This window comes from Colossoma macropomum, unplaced genomic scaffold, assembly GCF_904425465.1.
Source record: "Colossoma macropomum unplaced genomic scaffold, Colossoma_macropomum, whole genome shotgun sequence".
NCBI classification, from domain to species: domain Eukaryota; kingdom Metazoa; phylum Chordata; class Actinopteri; order Characiformes; family Serrasalmidae; genus Colossoma; species Colossoma macropomum.
Genome location: NW_023494809.1, coordinates 9,836,663 through 9,860,610, shown reverse-complemented (window position 1 = coordinate 9,860,610; position 23,948 = coordinate 9,836,663). Strand labels below are relative to the sequence as shown.

At 40.4% G+C, this 23,948-nt stretch overlaps 1 protein-coding gene across 1 annotated transcript in view; it reads left to right on the top strand.

The window, feature by feature from the left end:
- csmd3a (CUB and Sushi multiple domains 3a) overlaps window positions 1-23,948 on the top strand; it is a 457,456-nt gene that overhangs the window by 170,791 nt on the left and 262,717 nt on the right. Inside the window, exons 13-19 of the mRNA XM_036558514.1 lie at window positions 271-453; window positions 2,349-2,675; window positions 8,557-8,751; window positions 9,812-9,950; window positions 13,189-13,376; window positions 14,254-14,442; window positions 20,533-20,649. Of these exons, the coding sequence (XP_036414407.1) occupies window positions 271-453; window positions 2,349-2,675; window positions 8,557-8,751; window positions 9,812-9,950; window positions 13,189-13,376; window positions 14,254-14,442; window positions 20,533-20,649 (1,338 nt within the window). The remainder of the gene's footprint in view (window positions 1-270; window positions 454-2,348; window positions 2,676-8,556; window positions 8,752-9,811; window positions 9,951-13,188; window positions 13,377-14,253; window positions 14,443-20,532; window positions 20,650-23,948) is intronic.

Genomic DNA, 23,948 nt, shown 5'->3' with positions numbered 1-23,948 from the left:
ATTTACAGTATGCTATGGATGCAGCAGATAGAGATCATGTGGAAAAACACTGGAGTACTCCTTTACGTTCCTTAAATGCAATAGGCTGATTATTTAGTTAAAATGTAAAGCTAACTTAATTGACTATCACCTCCGATGCTTTATTAAAGTATTATTTATCCCACTTTAGCCTAGCAGCACTTCTTACAGTGGGATGCTTCCCTTTCTCAGATCTTTGCCCACATAATGTCAACTCAGAGAATGCTAACTGTTATTTTTTCCCCTAAACAGAAATTGACAAGGAGAGTTGTGGGGATCCTGGCATTCCTCTCTACGGTTTCCGCGAGGGCGGAGGTTTCTCCAATGGGGACGTGCTGCGCTTCGAGTGCCAGTTTGGCTTTGAGCTCATCGGAGAGAGAATGATTTCCTGTCAGAATAACAACCAGTGGTCGGCTAACATCCCTATCTGTATATGTGAGTGCTAGCATCCACCGCTAGCTTTTAAAACACTCGATGGGCATCAAGGACGGCAAATTGCCTTGCTATACTGAAGAGGTTGGCAATATCAACAATGGAAACATTTTAGAGAAGGGTGCATACCGGCAAGTTAGATTCATTACCCCCGGTGCCTGACAGGTTAGCGTGCTAAGCTTTCATAGCTAAGTGGCGATGACTCATGAAAATCAGGCGATGGGTTTTCCACTATATGGGCTGAACGAGATTATGCTGAGCGAGTTGGCTAATTGAAAGCTTGTTTTTCTATGGGTAAACAAGACAATTACTGCACGGCTAAATCTGGCTGTCAGACTCCAGGGTATTGCAGGAGACTAGCGGAAGATAAAGGAGGCCGTCCTTTGGGAGTTGCGTTACAGAAGGAAGCAGTAGGACTCAACCCAGCAGCACTCAGCAGTTTTATTGTGGAGCAGTTTTCCCCTCCTTACCACACACGGTTATAAATAACAGCATTTTGACTAAATGAGCAGTGACATCGCTATACAATATGTATCACTCCAAAACAAGATGATGCTTAGAGATAAAAAGACAGTACAGTAACAAAACAGGAGCAGTAGGAAGGCAGGTTACAGATGTGATCCTTCGTTAGGAATTTTTCATGGTAAAACTTTTCCTTTTCGTTGGTGTGGACTGTTTCGTTAACCCTTAAAAGCTGCAGTTATCTCGGACGATAACAAAAGCATACTGTAGTTCTGTAGTCATTATTTTATTATTTTATTAGTATTATCACTGAAACAAACAGAGAAATTGTGTGGAGAGTGCATATTCTAAACTTTCGATCTATGCAATATTTGTGTTTGTAAAGCAGGAGAGAAGATATTTTATTATTTAAATTTGAAAAATGAAAAGTGATTGTTTCTGTAGTCTTGTTTTGCAGAGAGATATTTTTGTTGTATCTTGACATAAAAACAAACTGAAACAAGATGGAAATGCATATTTAAATGTAAATGTAGTTTGATCGATAGAATTATCTATGTAGTTACATATGTACATAATTTCCTTTGAATAATACATCAAAATAAAAGTTTAAAGTTTAAAATTTCATCAAAGGTTTTCATCAAAATCACCAAATTCAAATCATAACTAGAAAGAAGAAAGTTTGTGAGTAAACTGTAAGTTGGCTTGACAGAGCTGTTGCTATGAAATCCCAGTTGTTGATAGGCTATTACTGTGGTATCCCAGGTTTTGCTATTTTTTCCTAACTGGTTGCCAAGATATTGCTAGACCATTGCTATGTTATCTCCGGTGGTTGCTAAGATATTGCTAGGCCTCTGCTATGGAAACCTAGGTGGTTGCTAAGGATATTGCTAGGCCATTGCTTTGTTATTCCAGGTGGTTGCTATGGTGTTGCTGGGTCACTGCTGTGGAAACCTAGGAGGTAGCTAAGGTATTGCTAGGCTATTGCTATGACATCCCAGGTGGTTGCTAAGGTGTTGCTAGGCCACTGCTATGGAAACCTAGGTGGATGCCAAGGTGTTGCTAGGCCATTGCTTTTTCATCCCAAGTGGTTGCTTAGTTGTTGCTAGGCCATTGCTGTGTTAGCCCAGGTGGATGCTAAGGTGTTACTGGGCCATTGCTATGGTATCCCAGGTGGTTGCTAAGGTGTTGTTAGGCTGTTTCATGGTGTCCCTTTGTTAAGCCAACTTAATAAAGTATCTCCTTTAGTTCTTACAAACACAAATGTGCTATGAATTGAAATCTGCAGTAAAATACAAAATTCTTTTGTTAAGACAAGCAGTAACTGTGACTTTTAAGGGTTAATTTCCTAACAGCAGTAATCTACATCACACATTGTTGGTGTTGTTTTTCACTTTCCACGGACCTTATGACCCCCTCATTCCGTTTTCCTCTTCCAGTTCCCTGTCTGTCTAACTTCACGGCCCCCGCTGGGACAGTTCTATCCCCGGATTACCCGGAGGGTTATGGCAACAACCTGAACTGTGTGTGGCTGATCATCGCTGAGCCAGGCAGCCGCATCCACCTGGCCTTCAATGACTTCGACTTGGAGCCGCCTTACGACTTTTTGACGGTGCGGGATGGGGAGCAGACGGACGCCACCATCCTGGGACGCTTCACAGGCGCCGAGGTGCCCTCGCACCTCACCAGCAACTCCAATGTCTTGCAGCTAGAGTTCCAGGCTGACCACTCCATGTCCGGCAGAGGCTTCAACATCTCCTATAGCAGTGAGTGGCAGTTTTTAGTGGACAGATAATCCAAATTTAAATTCCAACAAATCCATCAGTGCATGTGAGAATTTTGGGTCTTTGCAGAGTAAATCCATCATATCCTTAAAATTTAGTAAAAAAATAATTGCAAGGTTGACGTAAGTAAAAGGGCACCTTAGCTATGTCAAATCCAGTTCCATTTCTGTATTTTCTTTTTATTTAAAATGATACTCAAAGGCCACTGCTAACAAATAGCTGATAGGTTGTTAAAGACATGATCAATTAATGATAAAAAGATTTTCGTCTGCCAGATAGAAATACTGGCCCTTATTCATCAAAGTTGCGTAGAAATAAGTGCACATTGGCCATCCTGAATGACGTACAAACTGCTCCACATCTGATTCAGGAAACTCTGTGATTTGATAAATCATATATTTGCGTGAAGCACACCCTAATTTGTGCTAATGTGTTGATAGTGAGCCAATAAAAAAGAGCATTCAGAGGGCTCATGAGCCAGTGGTGATCTTAATAGACGAGGTTTATGGTCAAACAGGAAATGCACTGCTCCCAGAGCATAAGTAGCTTCATAGTGTTAAAATTACAGCCATTCAAAAGAATCAATTGTGCAATGAACACAGTATTGTAGCCATTTTTTCAGATAAATTGATGTGATTGTGTAGTGTGATTAGTTTCGTTAGTGATAATATTGAGGTATATAAGCTTGTATTGCACTGAGTAAGCTATGTTTTGTATTATAGGGAGGTGGTTCTTTACTGTATCAGTAATACAAAGCAGAAGTCCTTAAATGAAATGCATAGTTGCAGTGTACACATAAAAATGAAGTACATCCACTGTTATTTTCTATTTGTACTGTTTTACTGTGTTATTGATGTTGCTGACAATTTTGATTATTTACCACAAATCAGGCATTTTACAGGCTATTAAAATAATATGCACTTAGAGAAGACACGAGTTTGAAGTATGGATCTGCAGTCAGGGTGCTGCTCAGGGATGAACCATTTTGCAGGGTACCTCATTTTCAGAATCTGTCCAGTGCTCTGGAACTTTTGTTCCCTGAAAGCTCCAACAATGCAACATAAAAACCAGTGAGCCTCGACTTTTCCCTGTGCTCCCTGACTGTCAATAGCATCACGTGTCCAGTTCGACTTTCGTTAGGTTTTAATATGGAGGATGAAATTTCCACCTTAAAAATAGTACATGTCTATTTTTCAGACTGGAGAATTTTAATAAAATCCCAGCAATTACAGTTTTGTTGTGGAAAGGCACTTGTCCTTATTGCCGAACTGCACTGTGACCCTGCCTACAAGAGGCATTATCTCGTACTGACTGACTGACAAACTTTGTTGAAACACACGTGTGAGGAGTGTACCCATATGCTGCCTTTAAGTCCTGTCGGAAATGTTGGATTTACTAGGTTTAATGCACATGAACACCACCAAAATGTCTATTTACTAGTGGGGCACTTGAATTTTTCAAAGAGTTTCCGAGTTGGGGAGCGTGTCAACAAAAAGCAATGATAGCCACTGATAAACTGTCTCTGTTTCAGTTATTCATCAGCCACAACCTTAACATCACAGGCTAAAACCATCCACACCTGGAAATACAGATATAAGTGCAGTATGTGATGCGTCTGACTGCGTAAAAACATTAGTCTTCTCATAAGCATCTTCTGCTTTTCACTTTGTGGCAGTACAAAACACACACACTGTTTTTAACGACAGAAAAGTAAACCAAAAGCATTTTTTTTCCAGCGTGTCTATCTTATTTACAACCAAAACCACTTGAAAATCAAGTCGTACTTATGCTGCCTTCAAGTCCTCTTTGGAAGTTCCTACTTACGACTTCGGAGGTCGTAAGTACAGCTTGTGTTTAAGTGGTTTTGGTTGGAAATGAGTGGAAATAATGTTTTTGGTTTACTTTTATTTTTCTGTTATTAAAGAGAGGCTGTGTATATACACTGTATCTATATTTTCATGTGTGGATGGATTCAGCATGCAGTGTTAATGTTGTGACTGATGAATAACTAAAATACGGCTAGTTTATCAGCGGCTGTCCTTGTTTTTTTATGTGGACACGCCCCCAACTCGGAAACTCAGGGCTCATTGAAAAATCCCACTAGTTTCCCACTAGTTAATACGACTAGTTTGTGTGCGTCCATCTTGTAAATACAATATTTCCGGCAGGATTTAAAGGCAGCATTAGAACCTCAGAAGTCATAAGTGGGAACCTCCAAGGAAAACTTAAAGGCAGCATTAGTTAACTTGCCAACCGCCATTCATCCATTAGAAGAAGACTTGGGCGCTGGTGCAGGAAACGAAAGAAAAAAGAACACGTAGCCAACTTAAGTGCAGAGTAGCAGAATTTATCACTAGGGATGGGCATTTGTTATTCTCATTGAATCTGTAAACGTAAAGTATTTGAATATGAACGAGAAAACAATTCTTTTTTAACAAAGAGTTAATTACACTAAGTGATGCAGAAGTAAACGGGGAGTGTTGCCTTATTATTTGCTATTTAAGTGAGCTTTTAAAAAATGGTAGTTAATACTAATGTTACATTCCCATTTAAATGGTCACGTAAGCAGCATTTTCACCCACCCAGCGGGCAGCTAACGGTACTTTTCTTGAACTTTCTCATAGGGCTGTTGTGGTATTCAATTTCATTTTTAACGTCTCAGATTTGTTTTGGACTCAGTTGTGTTTGTACTCGGATTTAGCTTGTTCTTGATTGACTTAAACTATCGCTTAATCTTTTGTTTAACGGTCACGGCACACGTTGTCTCGCTCAGGGGTTAAACTGGGCTGGAGCGGTGCGCTCCGGTGCTGTAATCTGATGAAAATGTAAACCGTTTTATAATAAAATCTTTGGTGAAACTCCATTTAACTGTTTAATGTGATAAGGCGATGAGAAGGCTGGTTTACAGTCTGAAAAGCATGTCTCCAAAATCTGACTGGATGGTGTAGAACCTGGTAGTAAGGTGTTGCACAGAGGTGAACCATTTCTCAAGTTTTCTATATAAATTCTGTTGTACTGGATTGTTTTGTACTGGTATTATTGAGTGGAACATTCCATTTGGTAATTTAAAGGCTTTAGTTCGACTTTCATTTCTGTCAGGAAGGAATCAGAATACATCTTGATATAATTTAGATGCTAAAACCAACAAGCAATGATTACTTAATACAGCCAAGTAAATTAACTGACCTAATTAAGCCATCAAGACAAAAGCAGACGCTGTTGCTTTTAATCACATTTTCATGATATTTCATGATGCAGGCATTGGTTGAATTAATTTAGAATGAGGATTAATTGCATGAATTCAGAGAATTTAGCGTGGGCACTAGTTGGATTTATTCAGAGTGTGAATTGGTTGGGTTCATTGAGAGTGAACATCGGGTGAAGTAGAAGAGGAGATTTTTGTGGTTTAAATTTGATGGAGTTATTTTTGTACATACAGTTTGTTTTGTGAAAAAAAAAATCCTTCTGTTATATTTTTCCACTAATTGGTACAAGAAGGACGTAATGACTACCAAAATATTTTTTGGATTTTGTTATTGACCCAGTCTGGCTTTCATAAAGACTCGGTCTTGGCTTGTTCTGATTTGGACTCGGTCTTGACTTGGCCTCGACTAGTCATGGTCTTGAACTTGTCTTGGACTCAACTACAGCCCTACTTCCCACGCTAGATTTAGCTTATGAGATGGCAAGATGCCTTTCAATTGATGCAAGACTGATAAAGTGATATCATTACAGCTTGAGAGATGTAGTAATTTGGATGTTTTTTTTGAGTAAGTACCCCACTGCTGGTTGGTGATGGGTCAGCTTCTTATTTTGAAGCATAGCTATAGTTTTGTGTTCTTGGACTAGATTGTGTGTCTAGCTAAAAACTCTGAAAGGTGAATTTTGGACCATATGTGAGCTGGTTAACGTCCCTGTGGGGTGTGTTTGTATATTGCTGCCCTAAGCTTTCAAATTGGCTTGACTATAGAAATGCACATCCTGCTACAGGCTTTATAATAGTAATGCTGAACCTCCAAGTGTGGGGTGTGGTGCTCAAGGGGTGTCATGTACCGACAACTGTGTTCCCATCACTTTTAAAATGGCTGCTTCGCCCCTGGCATTATTTACCAGTAAGTTGCAGAGGATGGAGCGTGCGGCCTGGCGGTCCGGCAAAAGGAGGCTTGTTTAGTTTTGTCAGTTTTCTACTAACTGAAATGTTCACAAAGAAACCTGTTAGCAACTAAGCTAGGTTAGTTGTATTTGGCTTTAATCATATGCTTTGATGTTAGTTTTCCACTAACCATCTACTTCTTGCAAAATAATAAGTATTTAACTTCATTTAGTCCTGTTTTATGAACAAAATATGACCTTAAAGTAGGCAGACTTGCTGACTTGCTAACAAGCTAATAGCTAACAGCGAACTGGCATCAGAAATCTACTCTAAATCTAATCTCTGAAAAGGTGCTAAAATGTTACCAGACGGTCTGTTCAGTTTTACTGTGTTTTAGTTAAAGCTGTCATGAGTTGCTTAGGTTAGCCATGATTAGCTTGGTGCTACCGTTATACTCGACAAGCTGTGCTAATGGAAATTAGCATTATGTTAGCGGTGTTAATCGAATGGAGAAAGGCTTAACTGCATTAAACATTGCAATATGTGACTAAAACATGACCGTATCAGGGTCTCAGGTTAAATAAAATGAAAACGGTCATAAAATGACTGGAATAGTTCATAACATAATGGATGAGCATTCAGGTCAATGTTTGTTGATACTACATCAATGCATACTGTTTCCACATCTGTGTCACATCTAAGTTAATTGAGTCGTCATTGTCTCAGTGTTCCTAGGGCAACCTAGCTGCCCGAATTTGTATGCACTTATCACTGATTCACTACTTACAGAACTAGGGAGCAAACTGACACACAGCCATTGTAGCAGGTATAAGCAGGGATCCACCAACCCTGGTCCCGGAGATCAACCTTTCTGTGAAGCCTAGTTCCAACCACAATCTGTTACACCTGCTGCAGATGATTAACTTCTCCACATGTCCCTGAAAGGCTGGATCAAATGTGTTAGGAGCATATTAGGTACAGGTTGGAGCTAAAGAATGAAGGTTGGTGACCACTGGGGTTTAAGAGCTTCCCTTTTTCATAAGTATCTGGGCCCAGTTTCTCCAGAAAGGTCATTATTCAAATGCCACTTTAAATACTGTCTCTAACAATAAAGATGATCGTGGGGCTTTTGGTAAAGACTGCTTTACTGGGAATAAATATTGAACTGGTATTCATATGTCGCTTTATGGCAAGCAAAGTTTCAATGTTTAACCTCTAAAGGGAATGAATTACAGTAATACTTCAGCGAAACTGCTAACCGGTCCCCAGTAGCTTTTATTGTTAGCCACATTAGCGTTTTAGTGCCCAGTGTTCCCGTAGGCAACTGATTTATGCGAGATTTATCCTGAAAGGTTACTGTTGGACAGAAAGTGAAAAGTAAACCTTTCGGAAGTCTCTTAGTCTCCGCTAATGGCATTAGACAACTCAAGTGTTTTCATTTTTCTTAAGAAATGATTGCACGGTTAGCAGGCCGTATGGCAGTACGTATTTATTTGATGCGATCCCTAAGCCATTTATGTATTGGCATTAAACAGCTTAATCCTGTTTAGATCATTCCGCTCAGCGTGGCCGAATAATCCTCAAACGTCTATATGAATGACATTTGAATTTTTTTCTGATGCTAATGCTAATCCGCTAATATATCCTGCAGTTTATCTCATTATGCATCTCCCACTTTTGTACTGGGCCTCTTTACCTATATATTTTGAAAAATTGCTATAAGTGACCATGCGACCGCATAACACACTCTGCTTTTTGTCATTTGTTTAGCTTTCGGACACAACGAATGCCCAGACCCAGGCGTTCCCATAAACGCTAAGCGCTTTGGGAATAACTTCCAGCTGGGAAGCTCCATATCCGTGGTGTGCGAGGAAGGCTTCATAAAGACCCAGGGCTCGGACACCATCGTGTGCGAGCTGGCAGAGGGCGGCGTGATGTGGAGCGGTTTGATCCCCAAGTGTGAAGGTACGTTTAAGAAGCGCTTTGTCGTTTAAATATTTCAGTCGAACAAATTTGGCACGTATTTCAGAATGGAGCCAAGCGAAAAAGCAGCTCTCTCCTAATTAGTCATCCTTGAAGAACTTGCAGGAAAAAAGTAGTGTAATTCCTTTGCTCATTAGAAGGCCTGTGTTCGCAGTAAATTGTCAGGCCGCTGGTAGACTGTGGTTGATGCTACAGTAATTGGCAAAGTAGAGCTTACAGTGGATGCCAAAGTAGCGCCACCTGCAACAATGAGCTTTTCCTGAGATGAACTTCAGCTCCTGTCGTTCGTAATGAGAGGACAGGCTTAAAACGGTGTAGCTACTGACGCTCGCAGGCACGCAGACTCGTGCACACATACGCCACTTGCCTTGTTGTCTTTGTTCCCAGCTACATGTGTCACTGTGGTTTTTAATGCATTTTTAATGACAAAACCCCGAGTCATCCTGAACCTGGACAGAACCGCTGATTCTCCTCCAAACCTAAGACATCAAACTGAGCTCACCCTCTCTTACTCTCTTTCTCCTCCATCTCTCTCAATTCTACCATGCCCCATCTTTCTTTCTGTCTTTTTTCTGTTAACTCTCTCCTCCCTATGGTTCTCTTTCCATTCTAATGTCTTTCTTTCTCTTTTAAGTTTCTCTATCGTTCTCTGTCTTTCTCTGCCTCATTTGACTGCCTTGCTTTCTATCTCATCTTTCTCTTTTTCTCTTTCTTTCTATCCTTTCTTTCTCTCTCTTTCTGTCACCCCTTTTTCCCTTTCTTTATTTCTTTCTCTCTCTCATTTCTCTCTGTCTGTCTTTGTTTGCCTTCTATCCATCCTTATGGCAATTTGTTCTACTTATCATTGTCTGTTACTGTTTTTCTGTTTGACTTTCTTTTTCTCTCTGTTCCTCTTTCTTTCTTATATGCATTCTTTTTGATCTCTCTCTGATTACTTGCTACACCCCAAATCCCGTCCCCCGTGTGTAAATCTCTCTCTCTCTCTCTCTCTCTCTCTCTCTCTCTCTCTCTCTCTCTCTCTCTCTTTCTCTTTCCTTCTCAGCTCCGTGTGGGGGTCATTTCACGGCCCCCGTTGGTGTGATCCTGTCCCCTGGGTGGCCGGGCTACTATAAAGACTCCCTGAGCTGTGAGTGGGTGATTGAGGCTGAGCCTGGACGCTCCATCAAGATCAGCTTTGACAGGTGCGTCTAAGTGCAGCTACAGTCCATCCGTGGTTACACGCCGGGCGTGTTTGTGCAGAGCTGTCGGACGCTGGCTGGACATCAGGGTCAAGAATGAGAGTAAATTGAAGCTTATTCATTATTTACAGTTGGACATATTGGCCTCAGCCTCAGAGAGGAGCCGCTTTGGCTGCTCATAGCTGCAGGATTTCTACACAGGAACTGCTGCCTTGTGAAGATGTTTACAGTCCTTCAGAAGCTCTGGCCATGTAATTAAAGAGATTGATGTGTTTTGAAGGGTGGTTGCATTTAAAAGCATGACTGGCTAAATATATATATATATAAATATACACATGCTCTACGCAGAACTTAATATAAATTTAAATGTGGTGTTTTTGTATGATAATGCTGTTCCTTTTTTAATTTATTAATTATTTTTGTTGTTTATTTGTTGATTTTTCATAGAAATGTAGCTTAAGGTGCTTCGCCAGTAGTCTGCAAAAAAATAACAATTAGGCAAACATTATTTATGCTTAAATAAATTCTAAAAAATTAAAAGAAAGAACATCATCAGGACGTATTTGGAGGTGAGCAAACAAAGACTTAAAGCTATAGAAACAGGAGGAGAGAGTGATTAGAGGATGGCTGAGTTGGGGGATTATTGCGATTGTGCTCTGCTCGCTGTATAAATGTGCTGCTGTGGGTTGCGTGTGTGCAGAAGGGTATTAATCCATATCAAAGCTACAGTTGGTTGGCTTTATTACATTAGCATAGCAATGCATCCTGTGGGTGTAGCCCTGAAATTGACTGAGATTTTGCGGCGTGATGTAAAGGACTTCGGGGACCGAGCTGACGGACTAATATGAAGCGTCTGATTGGGCAGGAGGGGCTTTTAGGAGGCGACTTTCATACTGTGGCTCTGCAGCTACAGATACTGACGTCATGGTTTAATTTCTCCGGCGTTTGAAGGGCTACAGGTGGTCTGTGTTTATCCAGCACATTAAGAAAGAGATTGATCTCCTCACTGAGCAGTATGACTACCTGCTGTGTGTTTGGCTTCTCATTATGGATAGCGGTCAAACTCCTCATGCGGAGTCAGAGTGTGACTGTGTGGCTCTGAATTTGTCTGTTAGGCATTTCCCAATCCAATTTTTTGCCACAGAACCTGACACATTAATATTGAATATACTTAAAGGGGAATACCACCATTTTTTGAAAATTCTGAATAATTACATTATTGAGATGTAAACAGAGTCAGAGTAGTTTTATGTGAAATATTTGAATGGAATGGAATTGAATTGAATTAAATGGAACTGAATTGAATGGAAATGTGCATTTTAGAGAAATTTACTGACTTTCATTTCTTTACAGTGATGGTGATAGGAACCAGTTGTCATGATGTCCTGCAACACAAATATAGCCATTTTATTTACTGTCTAAAATAACTAGTTAACCTACACATGTCCTCTGAGGTTCTATGTGTAATACAAAGAATAATAAAACAGTAAAATAGTAGTATATCTGAAAAAAATGTGTTTTCTATAGGGACTGTTTTGCCTTATTAATAATCTCTGAATGAAGTGCTGTTTGCAAGTGAACCTGGTGAAGTTAGAACCTGGTTTTGTTCAAACTGAGGATCTGCCAACTTCTTTTCTTAACTAGGACCAGGCTGATCAGCTAGCTAACAGGCTAAAAGATAGTGAACAGGCTTCTCCATTAATATCACAGGCTTGGAATAAAAGTATTCACTACATGATTCAGTGTAAAACACCAGTATAAAAGACTAGGATATCTTACTTGAATGTCTTGCACTCTTCGGATGTCCATGTTTTAGTCAGATATGCCTTCAGTAGTATTAAACTTAGGCTGAATCTCACGTTGCTCTTTCCTTCTTATATAGTGTGCTCTATAAGTTAGGAAATTTAGGCTTTTACACTTGAGCAGTGCACACTTATTTGCCCAGTATAGAACTGTACACACAGGACTGAACCTCAAATGACTATTTGTTGGCTGTATTATGCACCGTTTGGGTGCAGAGGCAGTATTTTAATTCTTACATGTGCATTATGTAAGGAGCAGGGAGCCATTTAAGATTCAGCCCCATTTTAGGAATACACACATACAACAGTGGCTCTGTTTACATGCAGAGATTTTTGATAATCAGATTAAATACACTCTGATTATAGATGCAATTAACTCAACAATCTGATGGAAATCTATTTACAAGCACACTATGAGTAATCAGATCCAAAATTACGCACGTGTAGAGAACCACTTAGTGTAGATGTTACCATGACAACCAGCATCACGTAAGTCCAGTCAGAGTGAGACGAGCAGCAGTGAGCAGTGCTTGTGTTTTTAATTACTTAAAAATGTTGTCAGACTCAGGAAAACGTCCTTCACATGTACTTATTAAAGAAGGGCGAGAGGAAGACATCACATTCTGAGACGCATAAGCTGGACGCCCGTCCCACAGCCGTCTTTTAAAGATCAGAGCATAAAATTCGTCTCCTCTGCAGACCAGTTTCTGCTCCTGCCGTGTTGAATGATATGAACTTTCGCTATGACGTGACGCACATGCGCAGAATGTACTTACACTTTCCGATTGGGAATATAATCGGATACAGGCGTTTGCATGACTATTATTCTTCTGTTTAACTGGTTTTCCGAATGGCCTTAATCGGACTAGTCTGTTCTGATCGAGGTGTTTACCTGGAGGTATTCTATTCTGATTGAGCTAAAAGTTGCATTATTAACTGATTATTAGGCTGCATGTAAACTCTGTGCTAAGTACGACAGAATAAATTACTTGTTGGAAAATTGTTTACTGTGATTAATATTTTTGATCAGTTATTTATTGTAAATGAATAATTAACTCCTAAGTTGTGCAGCGTTAACCTCATCGTTGGGCGATTGCCGGTGATGCCACAGCTGTCCGTTGATGGCAGTCCAGGAAAGCATAATTGTCCTCACTCACGATGAATGCATCACTCAGCGCGATGCTAGCATCCAGTAGCTGATGTAAGAGAATTAGCAGTTAGCATTCTCCTCCAAGTGTGTTGAGCTATCCAATGAATTTTTTGTTTGGTAGCATTATATGATGGGAGGAGATCTAGTGGGTTATTTATTGTTTTTCATCATATTGAATATTGAATCGGTCATCCACTTGAGCCATGTTGATACAGTGATTTTTCCATGGTGCAGATGCGTTTTTGTCAGCCTGTCATTGCTTATTGCTTTATTTAATTTACCCTTTTAGGTTCCAGACAGAGCTTAATTACGACTTCTTGGAGATCCACGACGGACCGAACTTGCTCTCGCCCCTCATCGCCTCCCTGAACGGGACGCAGGTGCCGCAGTTCCTCTTCAGCAGCGGCAGCTTCCTCTACCTGCTCTTCACCACCGACAGCAGCCGCTCCAACAGCGGCTTTAAGCTCTTCTATGAAAGTGAGCCTACAGTTTTCTCACTCGGAGTGCTCTGAGTGTGCTGGGGGGGGAGGCTGCTGACTGCTGGCTTTCAGACGATGCAGTGATGTGTGCTCAGTTTACAACCTCAAACATCTCAGCCTCTCTCATTACGAGCTCTGGCCTGAGGATTTCAGCTTTATCTCTTTCTTTTTCTTCTTCACTCTCCGTCTCCTCCATTACTCTGTCTCTAATTCTCGCTGCTTCTCTCTCTCTCTCTCACTCTCTCTCTTAACTCTCTTTCTTATCTTTTTCTCTCTCTTCCTTTTCAGAATCTTTCAACTCAATTCAGCTTGATTAAAAATAATTTTAGCAGCATGACTGCAGTGAGTGTTTATACTAGAGGTAATAGTAATCTATTTTCTTTCTTTCTTTCTTTCTTTCTTTCTTTACCTGGGTGTCTCTCTTTTTTCTCTCACTCCCTTTTCTGACTCTCTCTCTTTCTTTTTCTCTGTCTAACTTTCTCTTGCTCACTTTCTTGAATCTCGTTTTCTTTCTTTCTCCTTTTCCTGAATTTCTGTCTCTTTTCTCTCACTCCCTTTCTCTTTTTCCTTTTCCCTTTTTCTTCCTTTTTCTCAACCTATTTCCTCTCTCTCTCTCGACCTCCCTTGTCCCTCTCTCTTCTCTGTCTCTCACTCCCCTTCTTGAATCTCTCTGCCTTTCTCTCATGCTCTTTTTCTCTCTCTTAAATTTTCTCTTTCTTTTCAATTCTTTCTCTCCACATTTCCTCTCTCGCTTTCTGTACTTTTTCTCTCACACTCCCTTTCCTCTCTGTCTTTGTCTCTCTCTCTCTCTCTTTCTCTCTCTCTCTCTCTCTTTCTCTCTGTCTCTCTCTCTCTTTCCCCTCCTCTCTCTCCAGGTGTGACCCTTGACACTCACTCTTGTCTGGATCCCGGTGTGCCGGTGAATGGACAGCGTTATGGTCAGGATCTGACCATTGGCTCAGTGGTCAGTTTCAGCTGTGATCCAGGTTACAGGCTGAGTCACGAAGAGCAGCTGGTGTGTGAGAAGAACCACTGGTGGAGCCACCCTCTGCCCACATGCGATGGTAGGCTTCCATTATTATGCCCGTCACCTCAATTAGACTGTCCAGTTCGGCCAATTATCTTCCCTTAATTAAAACGTCTCTCTTTTCACCCCCCTCCCCACGTTTGGCCAGAGTTCCAAGGGCTATTTTTATCGTCCGGCTCCAGTCCAACACAGCATCTATCTCGAGGATTAAAAACTAAATATTTGTCATTGTGGTTTGTTCTGAACAGAAAGGGCATATTTTTGCTGCAGTTTCCCCCTCATTTCTGCAAACCTTTCCAGTTAATCTAGAATGAAATAAAAGAATGTTTGATAATTAATTGGTCAATTGATAACGTTCTTTACATTTAATTAAAGTAAATATTTTAAACTTAATTTAACTAACTTTAAGTAAATCTGAACGGTGTTTTCTGGTTTCAGTCCATCTGCGAAATACAGTAGCCAGTTAGCTAGCTAGTTAACCTTCACTATTTCTTCTGAAACTAATTTTTTAAGTAGAAACAATTAGTGTAGCTGGCCTATGGAAGTCACTCAGTTAGCCTAAACTTGCTGTTTGCTGTTTTTCACATACTACATCAAGATGGCTTTACATGGTAAAACTTTTATGCAATTTTAGTTGCTTGAAACCTACATTAAACAGAAAACGGTCTGTAACTCATTGAAACTCACCAGCAACAGTTGCAAGCGTCTCAACTTCAAACTGGCAATAACACATAATGTGATGACATCAACAGATATACATTAAAATGACTTTGAGTTCACCAAATCAGTGGACAAGAAATTAAAGCAGAATATGGTTTAGTGGGAGCTTGCCAAGAAGACTCAAGCTTTTTATTTTGTCAGTTTCCTTTGCCATGACAACTAATGTGAGTTTCTCAAAGCTAGTGCTTCTGCAACCAGCTGTGTTAATTAGCCAATGGACTTTTCTGCTTATTCTCATTAGCCTGCTGTTATCATGATCTATGTAGCTAGATTAATTTTATCTTCGATTGTTGATAACTAATATTACTCAGAGCTCAGATTCATTTGGGATCCAAAGGATGAACGTTTTTGGAAAACGGGAGTGAGATGTGGTCCGCAAAGAACTTGTTGTGCTTTTGGGACAGAAGGATTGAGATATTATGTAGGCTATGACTGTAGTGGCTACTTAAACATTTTAAAAGGAATATTTATAGATATGAGAAAAAAGAAATGGCAATGACAGCTGGAAAAAACACACATAGATGATGAAACGTTGCGGGTGACTTTATAGTGAGAATAATACAGTGTATCAAAAAATATGAGCCGCTTATTCGACATTAGTGGAGTAACTGAATGTGTTGCATGCAGTCTTGTTGTTTTTTAATTGCTTTGTGTAACTGTCAAGTTGCACAGAAAGGATTTTGCAGGCAACTGCCAGCATGCAACAAGTTACATGAAAGTGTCGCCGTGTAAAGCCAGCTGAGGTCAGACTGCTTTCTAATGTGTGATTTTTTTAATGTAATAGATTTGTTTTACTTAAGAATATGTCTATATAAATTCTGCACACTCGCTAAAGGAGAACTGTTTAAATGGTAAATTAGTGAGAAACATCTTTATTGTGGAAACAAACGTGACCTGATCGTAAAATGTAGAGCTTGCAACGGTACTATGAGCTGGCGCATCAACATATTTTGAGTTGACACATATGAGCAAGCAGGAGGACTGGCACAGCTTCTCTTCGGCGACACATTGACCGTGGATGCAGCCGTTTCGCAGCAGCTGCTAGCTACAAACAGATATCAATGTCAGAGCATTTCTTTACACCAGTGAAGTCGGTGTCAGCTGCAGCAAAAGACTTTCAGATTAGCATGTAGAATTATTTTTGAGGTTTTTTTCTGTCGATCAAATGAAGCACTTAATAACAAAGCGACAGACTATAAGCATTTTAAGATATCTCTGTTAGCACGTGCGAGCAGGCTCAGGTCTTCAGTTCAGGCTCAATTTAAGGCCCATGCAGAGCTCCACCCACAATTATTATTTAATCACCTTATCACAGTTATTTAGTCTGGCCACAGTTTTTAGCTTTCACTATCTGTTTATGTCACAACAAACAGAATGAACCGGGTGGGTTTTCTTACAGAAGTTTAAACTTCTGACTGCTTGTACAACCCTAGGAGGCAGCGGTGAGTAATGTTTGTTTATTTGAGCTCAAGCTGTTTCTGTTCTCAGGAGCTACTAACAAAGTCCATATACAAAAGTCTGTTTACTCAGCGGCCATCTTTGCAACACCACTAGGCAGTTATTTCCAGCCATACAAGACCAGATTTCTCTCTCTCTGAATGGAGACAGATCAAAATTCTTGAAATTAAAGGTCAAATTCTTGTTTCAAAAACATATTTAAAATCATAGATAAAATCTGACAAAAACTCAAAACTAGTTTGTAGCATCTGGCTCAAATAACACACAAAAGATGTGATTTTTCAAGCTGTTCTGGCTACTGCATTTGCCCAGATCTCCACAACAGGGGGACTTTTCCCACTAGCGTTACACGATTGTCGATCCTTCTCCACTTCCGGCATAACCAGTAAGCTTATTGACTCTTTTTATAGAGGGGCGAGACTTTCTCCATAAACAGATGCTATGTTGAGCGTTACAAACTTTCCCATGAATATTTTGGCCAGTGACTGTTCTCTTCATTTATAACACGTCTGCTAATAAGTATTGAAAACCAGGAAGCAAGATTGCTAATCCTTCAATACGACTAGAGGTCTGCAATCCTCCGTATTCCTGCGGGACCTGCCACAATATCTTATCTTGACTAATTTTCAGTGTTGTACATGGGAGCAGGTGGGAAAACAGCCCACTGTAGGCAGGAGTGGGCTGAATCATGATGAAATACTAGTCAAACATTCTGTGCTGCATACACATTTCCTGGTTGGTCTACCAGGCTTGAAACTTTTGCCTAATCAAAAAGTCAGAATGCTGTTGAGGATAAACAAACATACCGTGCACTTTTATAGATTATACTTTTACTGAGCAGAGTGACTGATGTGACCATTTATCCATCTGGAATATGGAAATGTCCGTATAACTTTCTCACTGCAGCACAAACGCTGTAGAACTCTGAATATGACCACTTTTGGCTTTACTTTCTATTGCACTTAAGCGTCATGACAATAAAAGGCCTACTGATAGAGAAGTCCACCAGACAGCAAAGTGCAGAGCAACTTTATGAGTTAAAAAACTGTGGCTAACCTTTTTTGGCATTAGTGTGAACTTCAACAAATAAAGTAATCAATCCCTGCATAAAAGCGTCACACGCTACACGTTTTACAAATCCCTTTAATCTTCTGTGAATGGCCGCTCCACTAACAACCAGCTCTCTAGCAGTTCCACAATTACGCTTTTCAAGCAGGGACTGTCGACAGAGGCCTCTCGGCATGCGTCATGTTCCAGCTTAAGGTCCCCCGAAGAGCCGGTGCAGACATTAACCTAGCAACGCATGCTTGTTCCCCGAACAGCCTCTATTGTGGGTCTGCGATATTGGGCTTATTCAGTTTTAATGACTTCGTGTAATTATGTATGAATAAAATATGTGCAGTAATATTTTGGAGATGATGTAACTGCGGAAGGGGGGGATGTTGGGGGGGACGGAAAAGAGAGACTGGACAGATGCAGAGCGACTGAGCCTCAGGGCTTTAGAGTCCGCTGCTGCTGGATCACGGCATGGAGCGTTATGGTGTTGCTGTTGTTGTTGCTGTTTTATTGTTATTCATGTGGGGAGCTGCGTGTTTGTCTGTGTATGTTTGTCTGTTTGTGCGTGTGCGTGTCCTTGCTTGTGTTCTGTGTGATGCTGTTTATTTCACTCGACGCCAGGCTGTAATGTACATTTGAGTAGAACAAAAACAACAGTTGGAAACTGACAGACAGCGCATGGAAGATCACACCGAGTCTGGGTCACACTTTACTGATGGTCCACTATGGGTTATCTTCAGATCCATATACAGGACTGTGAAATTGTCAGAGACCGCCCTTTCTTTATGACTTTTCCAGTCAAAACAATCATAAAGTACAAGTTTTTCATTTTCCAGCATCAAAAAAATATAAGAAGACTCAGCACTATGGGTCTGAAAGGGTGTGTGGCTTTCAAGACACTGTTGCGTTTTAGTTCCTGTAAGGAAGGTAAAGAGTGGACACACTAAATACTGAAACAATGATATGTATAGTTCTTAAAGCTTCTGCATGATTTTCTGTTAAATATGTTCAGTTAAATAACTTCAGTTCTTGAAGGCCAGTCGTTTCAACTGGAAAGTTAACAAATGAAGGGTGGTCGCTGAAATTTTCACACTATAAACATTTCCACAGTGTACTTTGTGGATGCTCTCTATACTGTTTACCAGTTTGTTCATACACCTACCTTGTAAAGGGAAATTTTTCTAAATGTCTGCATAATTCAGTGGTTGAAATGTAAACAAAGTCATTCAGACTGCTTTGATGCAAAATGGTTTATTTGTAGATAAACTTACTGACTCTGATTTCTTTACAGTGGTGGTGGTAGGAACCAGGGGTCCTGATCTCTACAACACGAATATAGCCATTTTATTTTATGTCCAAAACCACCAACGTACATAAGCCTTCTGAGGTTTTTATATGTAGTGTTGATGGTAAACCAATGGTAAGTCTGAAAAAAAAGTTTTCTTTAGGGACTATTTTGGTTTAGAGCACACTTAATGTATCCTTCCACCATGAACAGATTAGAATAAATGAATTAAAATGTGTTTTAGGCCAAAACTCTCAAAACTACTGTAAAACAATGTCTCAAACATCAGGCTGAGATTCATAAGCATTTAATATCACAACTTTCTGTGGTGTTGCTTTTAGAGGCCCTAAACTCTTCAGACGTCTGGTTCCTCTCATTAATGCTGACCAACTAAATTTCTCCAGAATTAAGCATATGCACTAAACTACTCTGATTGACTTTGTTTACATCTTAACCATTCAATTATGCAAAATTGTTGGAGTTCCCCTTTAAAGTTACAAACTGGAGCCCATCTGTTGCTGCACAAGGGAAGGGGCCCACCACTCAAATAATGTCTGAACAGTGGTGGTCCATTCTCAGCTCTGCAGTGACACTGACATGGTAGTGTGTGTGGTGCGATACAGCAGTGTTTCTGGGGTTTTGATGCACGTCAGTGTCTCCACTAGGTTGAGATCCACCACCCAAACCTGTCAAGCCAAAAGCGGCTCTGTTGTCAGAAAGTGATGACTGATAAAGGGTGGGGAAGAAGGCTAACACAAACTGTGCATCAACAGATGGGCTGCAGTCTCTAACTACACTAGCATAATGCAGCTACAAAGGGAGGGGTTTCTAATAAAGGGACAGTGAGGCCCTGATGCAAAATTTAGAACAGTGAAATTACGTTTTGTTGATGTTCTGAGTGAAAAGAAGTTACCACCTCCTCCGGAGGCAACAAACTTCATACTGGAAAACTGCTGATTTTAGTGCACAATTTCTATTTATTTATTTATTTATTATTAGTTTAACATGTTGGGGGAAAGAAGACATAAAATATGCCATAACCTTTGCGTGTCACATTTTATGTTTTCGTTTTTCCCCCCCAATATGTTGTGTTCAGCAAATAAACATTTAACTGTGCGTTAAAATGTGCGAAAGTGTGTCATTTGTAGAGGGTGTATTAACTTAATTTCACTTATAAAATAAGTGAAAACTTTTGCATACAGCTGCATATTTCAGGCCACATGTAGGGTTTTTAGACGTGAGCAGTTGTGGAATAGAGTGGAATTTCAGTTTTTGTGTATTTCATGCGAGTGATGGTGACCTTCATTTGAGACAGTGATATGTGGGAAAATAGCTCAAGGTGAAAAAGGCTTTATGCCTGTCATTAACCTTTCAGGTGGTATTTTTACTCTTCCTTTGCCTTACCCTCGCTGCCTCACCGTCAGCCATCTATATTCAGCTCCGCGGAGCTTACCCCAGCAGCCGCGGCCTGGCCTCCGCTGAGCCTTCCCCAGCCCAGAGAATAACAGCAGAATGATTGCAGCATCTGCTGCTTCTCGGCTGCTTATGAAACCACTGCTGTTTGAGTTGTTAGGATTCAGTGTGTGTATGTGTGTGTGTGTCTCGCAGCACTGTGTGGCGGCGATGTGAAAGGGCCTAGTGGCATCATCCTGTCCCCCGGCTTCCCGGAGCTCTACCCCAACTCGTTAAACTGCACGTGGACGGTGGAGGTCAGCCATGGCAAAGGTAGACACCCACACACAAACACTCACCCACACACACCCACACACACATATATATGTAGTAAAGTATAGATACAGTTCCCTCCACAAATATTGGCACCCCTGGTAAATATGGGCAAAACAATCTGTAAAAAATTGTTCATTACTTATCTAACCTTTATTTAACGTACAATGATTGAAAAAAAACTAATTCTTATCATGAAGTATTTTTCTCAAATCTGTGTGTGCCATAATTATTGGCACCCTTTCATTTAATACTTTGTGCAAAGATTACAGCTCTGAGTCTTCTCCTATAATGCTAATGAGACAGGAGAGCTCATGGCAAAGGATCTGAGACAGAACCTCTCCCGGTACTTCAGATTCTGATACTCCTCTTCTACATCCCACAGGTTTTCTATGGGGTTTAGGTCAAGGGACTGGGGTGGCCATGGTAAAACCTTATTTCTGTGGTCAGTGAACCATTTTGTGTTGATTTTGTGGTGTGCTTTGGATCACTGTGGCCCACTTTAAGCTTCCTGGCTGAGGCAGTCAGATTTGATTTTATTTTTGCTGGATGATTCTGATGCCATTTGTCCACATAAATTTTCTAGGGCCTTTCGAAGAAAAACAGCCCCACAACATCACAGGTCCACCACCATACTTCACAGGGGGGTGAAGTGCTTTTCTGTATGACTTTGTGTCTATGCCAAACTCACTTCTGGTGTTGGTTACCAGAAACATCTATTTTGGTCTCATCTGACTATAGAACACAGTCCCACTGAAAGTTCCAGTAATGTCTGCCAAACTATAGGAGTTTGAGTTCGTTTGTCCTTGACAGCAGATGCTTTCTTCTGGAAACCTCCCCAATCAACTTATTGTTATATAGATGGTGTTTGTTTTGTAGTAGGAGATGTTGTGACCCCAAGACCTGACTCATGTCTGCAATTCCACCATCTGTGATTCTTGGTGGATTTTTAGCCACTCAAACCAGCCTCCTCACTGTGTGTAGGGTCAGTATAGTTTTACATCCTCTTCCTGGCAGAGTCTTAACATCTCCAGTTATTTTAGACTTCTTAATTACTGACCTGATAGTGGAAATTGGCATTTTGCACTGTTTTGTTATTTTCTTGTAGCCATTTCTTGATTTGTGCAGCTCAACAACCTTTTGTCGTACGTCATTGCAGTTTTCTCTGGTCTTTCTCATAGTCATGGATGACTGAGGGAATTTGGCCTGTGAATATAGTGAATCAGGTAGTAACGGCTGACCATTTAAGTGTTATTTTAAATTACATATGTGTGTGTGTGTATATATATATATATATGAGTTACCCATTTTTAGGATATATTTTTGAGGAGATTACATGATAATCCACTTGCATAAGGAAAAGTTATATAGAATAAATATATAAATTATAGAATAAAGAATAATTGAAGTTCAACATCACTGAAGGTGTTTGGGATTACTTGGACTTTGAGAAGCAGAAAATGCAACCACTTCTAAAACTAAAATTTGAAGGTGTAGAAACGTTAAAATTGAAAAATGAAAGTGTGTCCCCTGAAAAGAATGAAAGCTGTAATAAAGATAAACAGAAGGCACATTAAATACGGAAAAATATTTATATATTATACTTAGTTAAACAAATGTTGAGCTGCGTAGATTGAGAAATGGCTACAAAAAATAGGTCAGCAGTTGAAATTACCAGTAAGCATAATCAGGGCCACAGTAAAGAAGTTTCAGAAGCAAATCTACCAGCGGGGGGACCTATTCACAGCTCAGCCGTGAAGGAGGACACTAAGAGAGGCAAAGAGAATCCCAAAAATCACAGTTTCTCAACTGCAATGCTTAGTCGCATCTTAGGGTTTAAACGTTTTAAAATCAAAAGTGAGACGCCACCTCCATGACCAGCAGCTTTTTGGATGAGTTCCAAGAAAGAAGCCCTTCATGAGACCATGACACAGATCCCACCGTCTGAACTTTGCCAAGCAACACTGGAAATTACAACTGGAATAGTTTGTTGTTGTCAGATGAGACCAAAATTGAGCCAAGCAACATTTTAGCAACATTTTAGCTGAAAATCTGGTTGTCTCTGCCAGAAAGCTGAAACTGGGCCATGCTTGGGTTGTACAACAAGACAGTGACCTGAAGCACACATCAAAATTTACAAAGACATGGTTGCAGCAGCACAAAATCAAGGTTTTTGCAATGGCCCTCTCAGACTTGAACCCTATTGAAAATCTGCAGTCTCTACTGAAGAGGGCCATTCACAAGAGAAAAATCCAAGAATCTCAAGTTGGAAATGTTCTGCATAGAAGAGTGGTCCAAGATCCCTCTACAAGTGTTCTCCAGCCTTGTTAAACACTACAGAAAGAGGCTGATTGCTGTTGTTCTTGCCAGGGGCGGCTCCACCAAATACTGAAATTTGGGCTGGTAATATTCTTGGAATCTGCATTTTCACTAATTCCAGAGTTGATTGTGTATTTATGTATAAATACACAATCAACTCTGGAACTCTGTATATAATGGCATATATATACATACACATATATGTGTGTGTGTGTGTGTAGAGGTGTGTGTTGTGCAAGAGTGTGTATACAATGCATCCGGAAAGTCTTCAGACCTTTTCACTTTCTCATTTCTCACTTTTTATCAGGTTTTTCCATCATTCCACACTCAATACCCCATAATGGCAAAGTGAAAACAGAATTTTCAAATTTTTTGCAAATTTATTGAAAAGGAAAAACTAAAATATTGCACTGAGTATTTAGACCCTTTACTCAGTACTTAGTTGAAGCACCTTTGGCAGCGATTACAGCCTCTAGTCTTCTTGGGTATGATGATTGTCTGCCATTCTTTTCTGCAGATCCTCTCAAACTCTTGTCAGGTTGGATGGGGATTTTCAGGTCTCTCCAGAGATGTTCGATAGGGTTCACGTCAGGACTTTGGCTGGGCCACTCAAGGACATTCACAGAGTTGACCCTAAGCCTCACCTTTCTTACCATAGCCCTTCTCCCCCGACTTCTTAGTTTGCGGGGCGGCCAGCTCTAGGAAGAGTCCTGGTTGTTCTAGACCTCTTCCATTTAAGACTTATGGAGGCCACTGTGCTCTTGGGAACGTTCGGTGCAGCAGAACTCCACACAGTCCTGTCTCTGAGCTCTACAGGCAGTTCTTTCTTTCTCATGGCTTGGTTTTTTGCTCTGATATGCATTGTTAGCTGTGAGACCTTATATAGACAAGTGTGTGTCTTTCCAAATTATGTCCAATCAACTGAATTTACCACAGGTGGACTCCAATTAAGGTGTAGAAACATATCAAAGATGATCAAG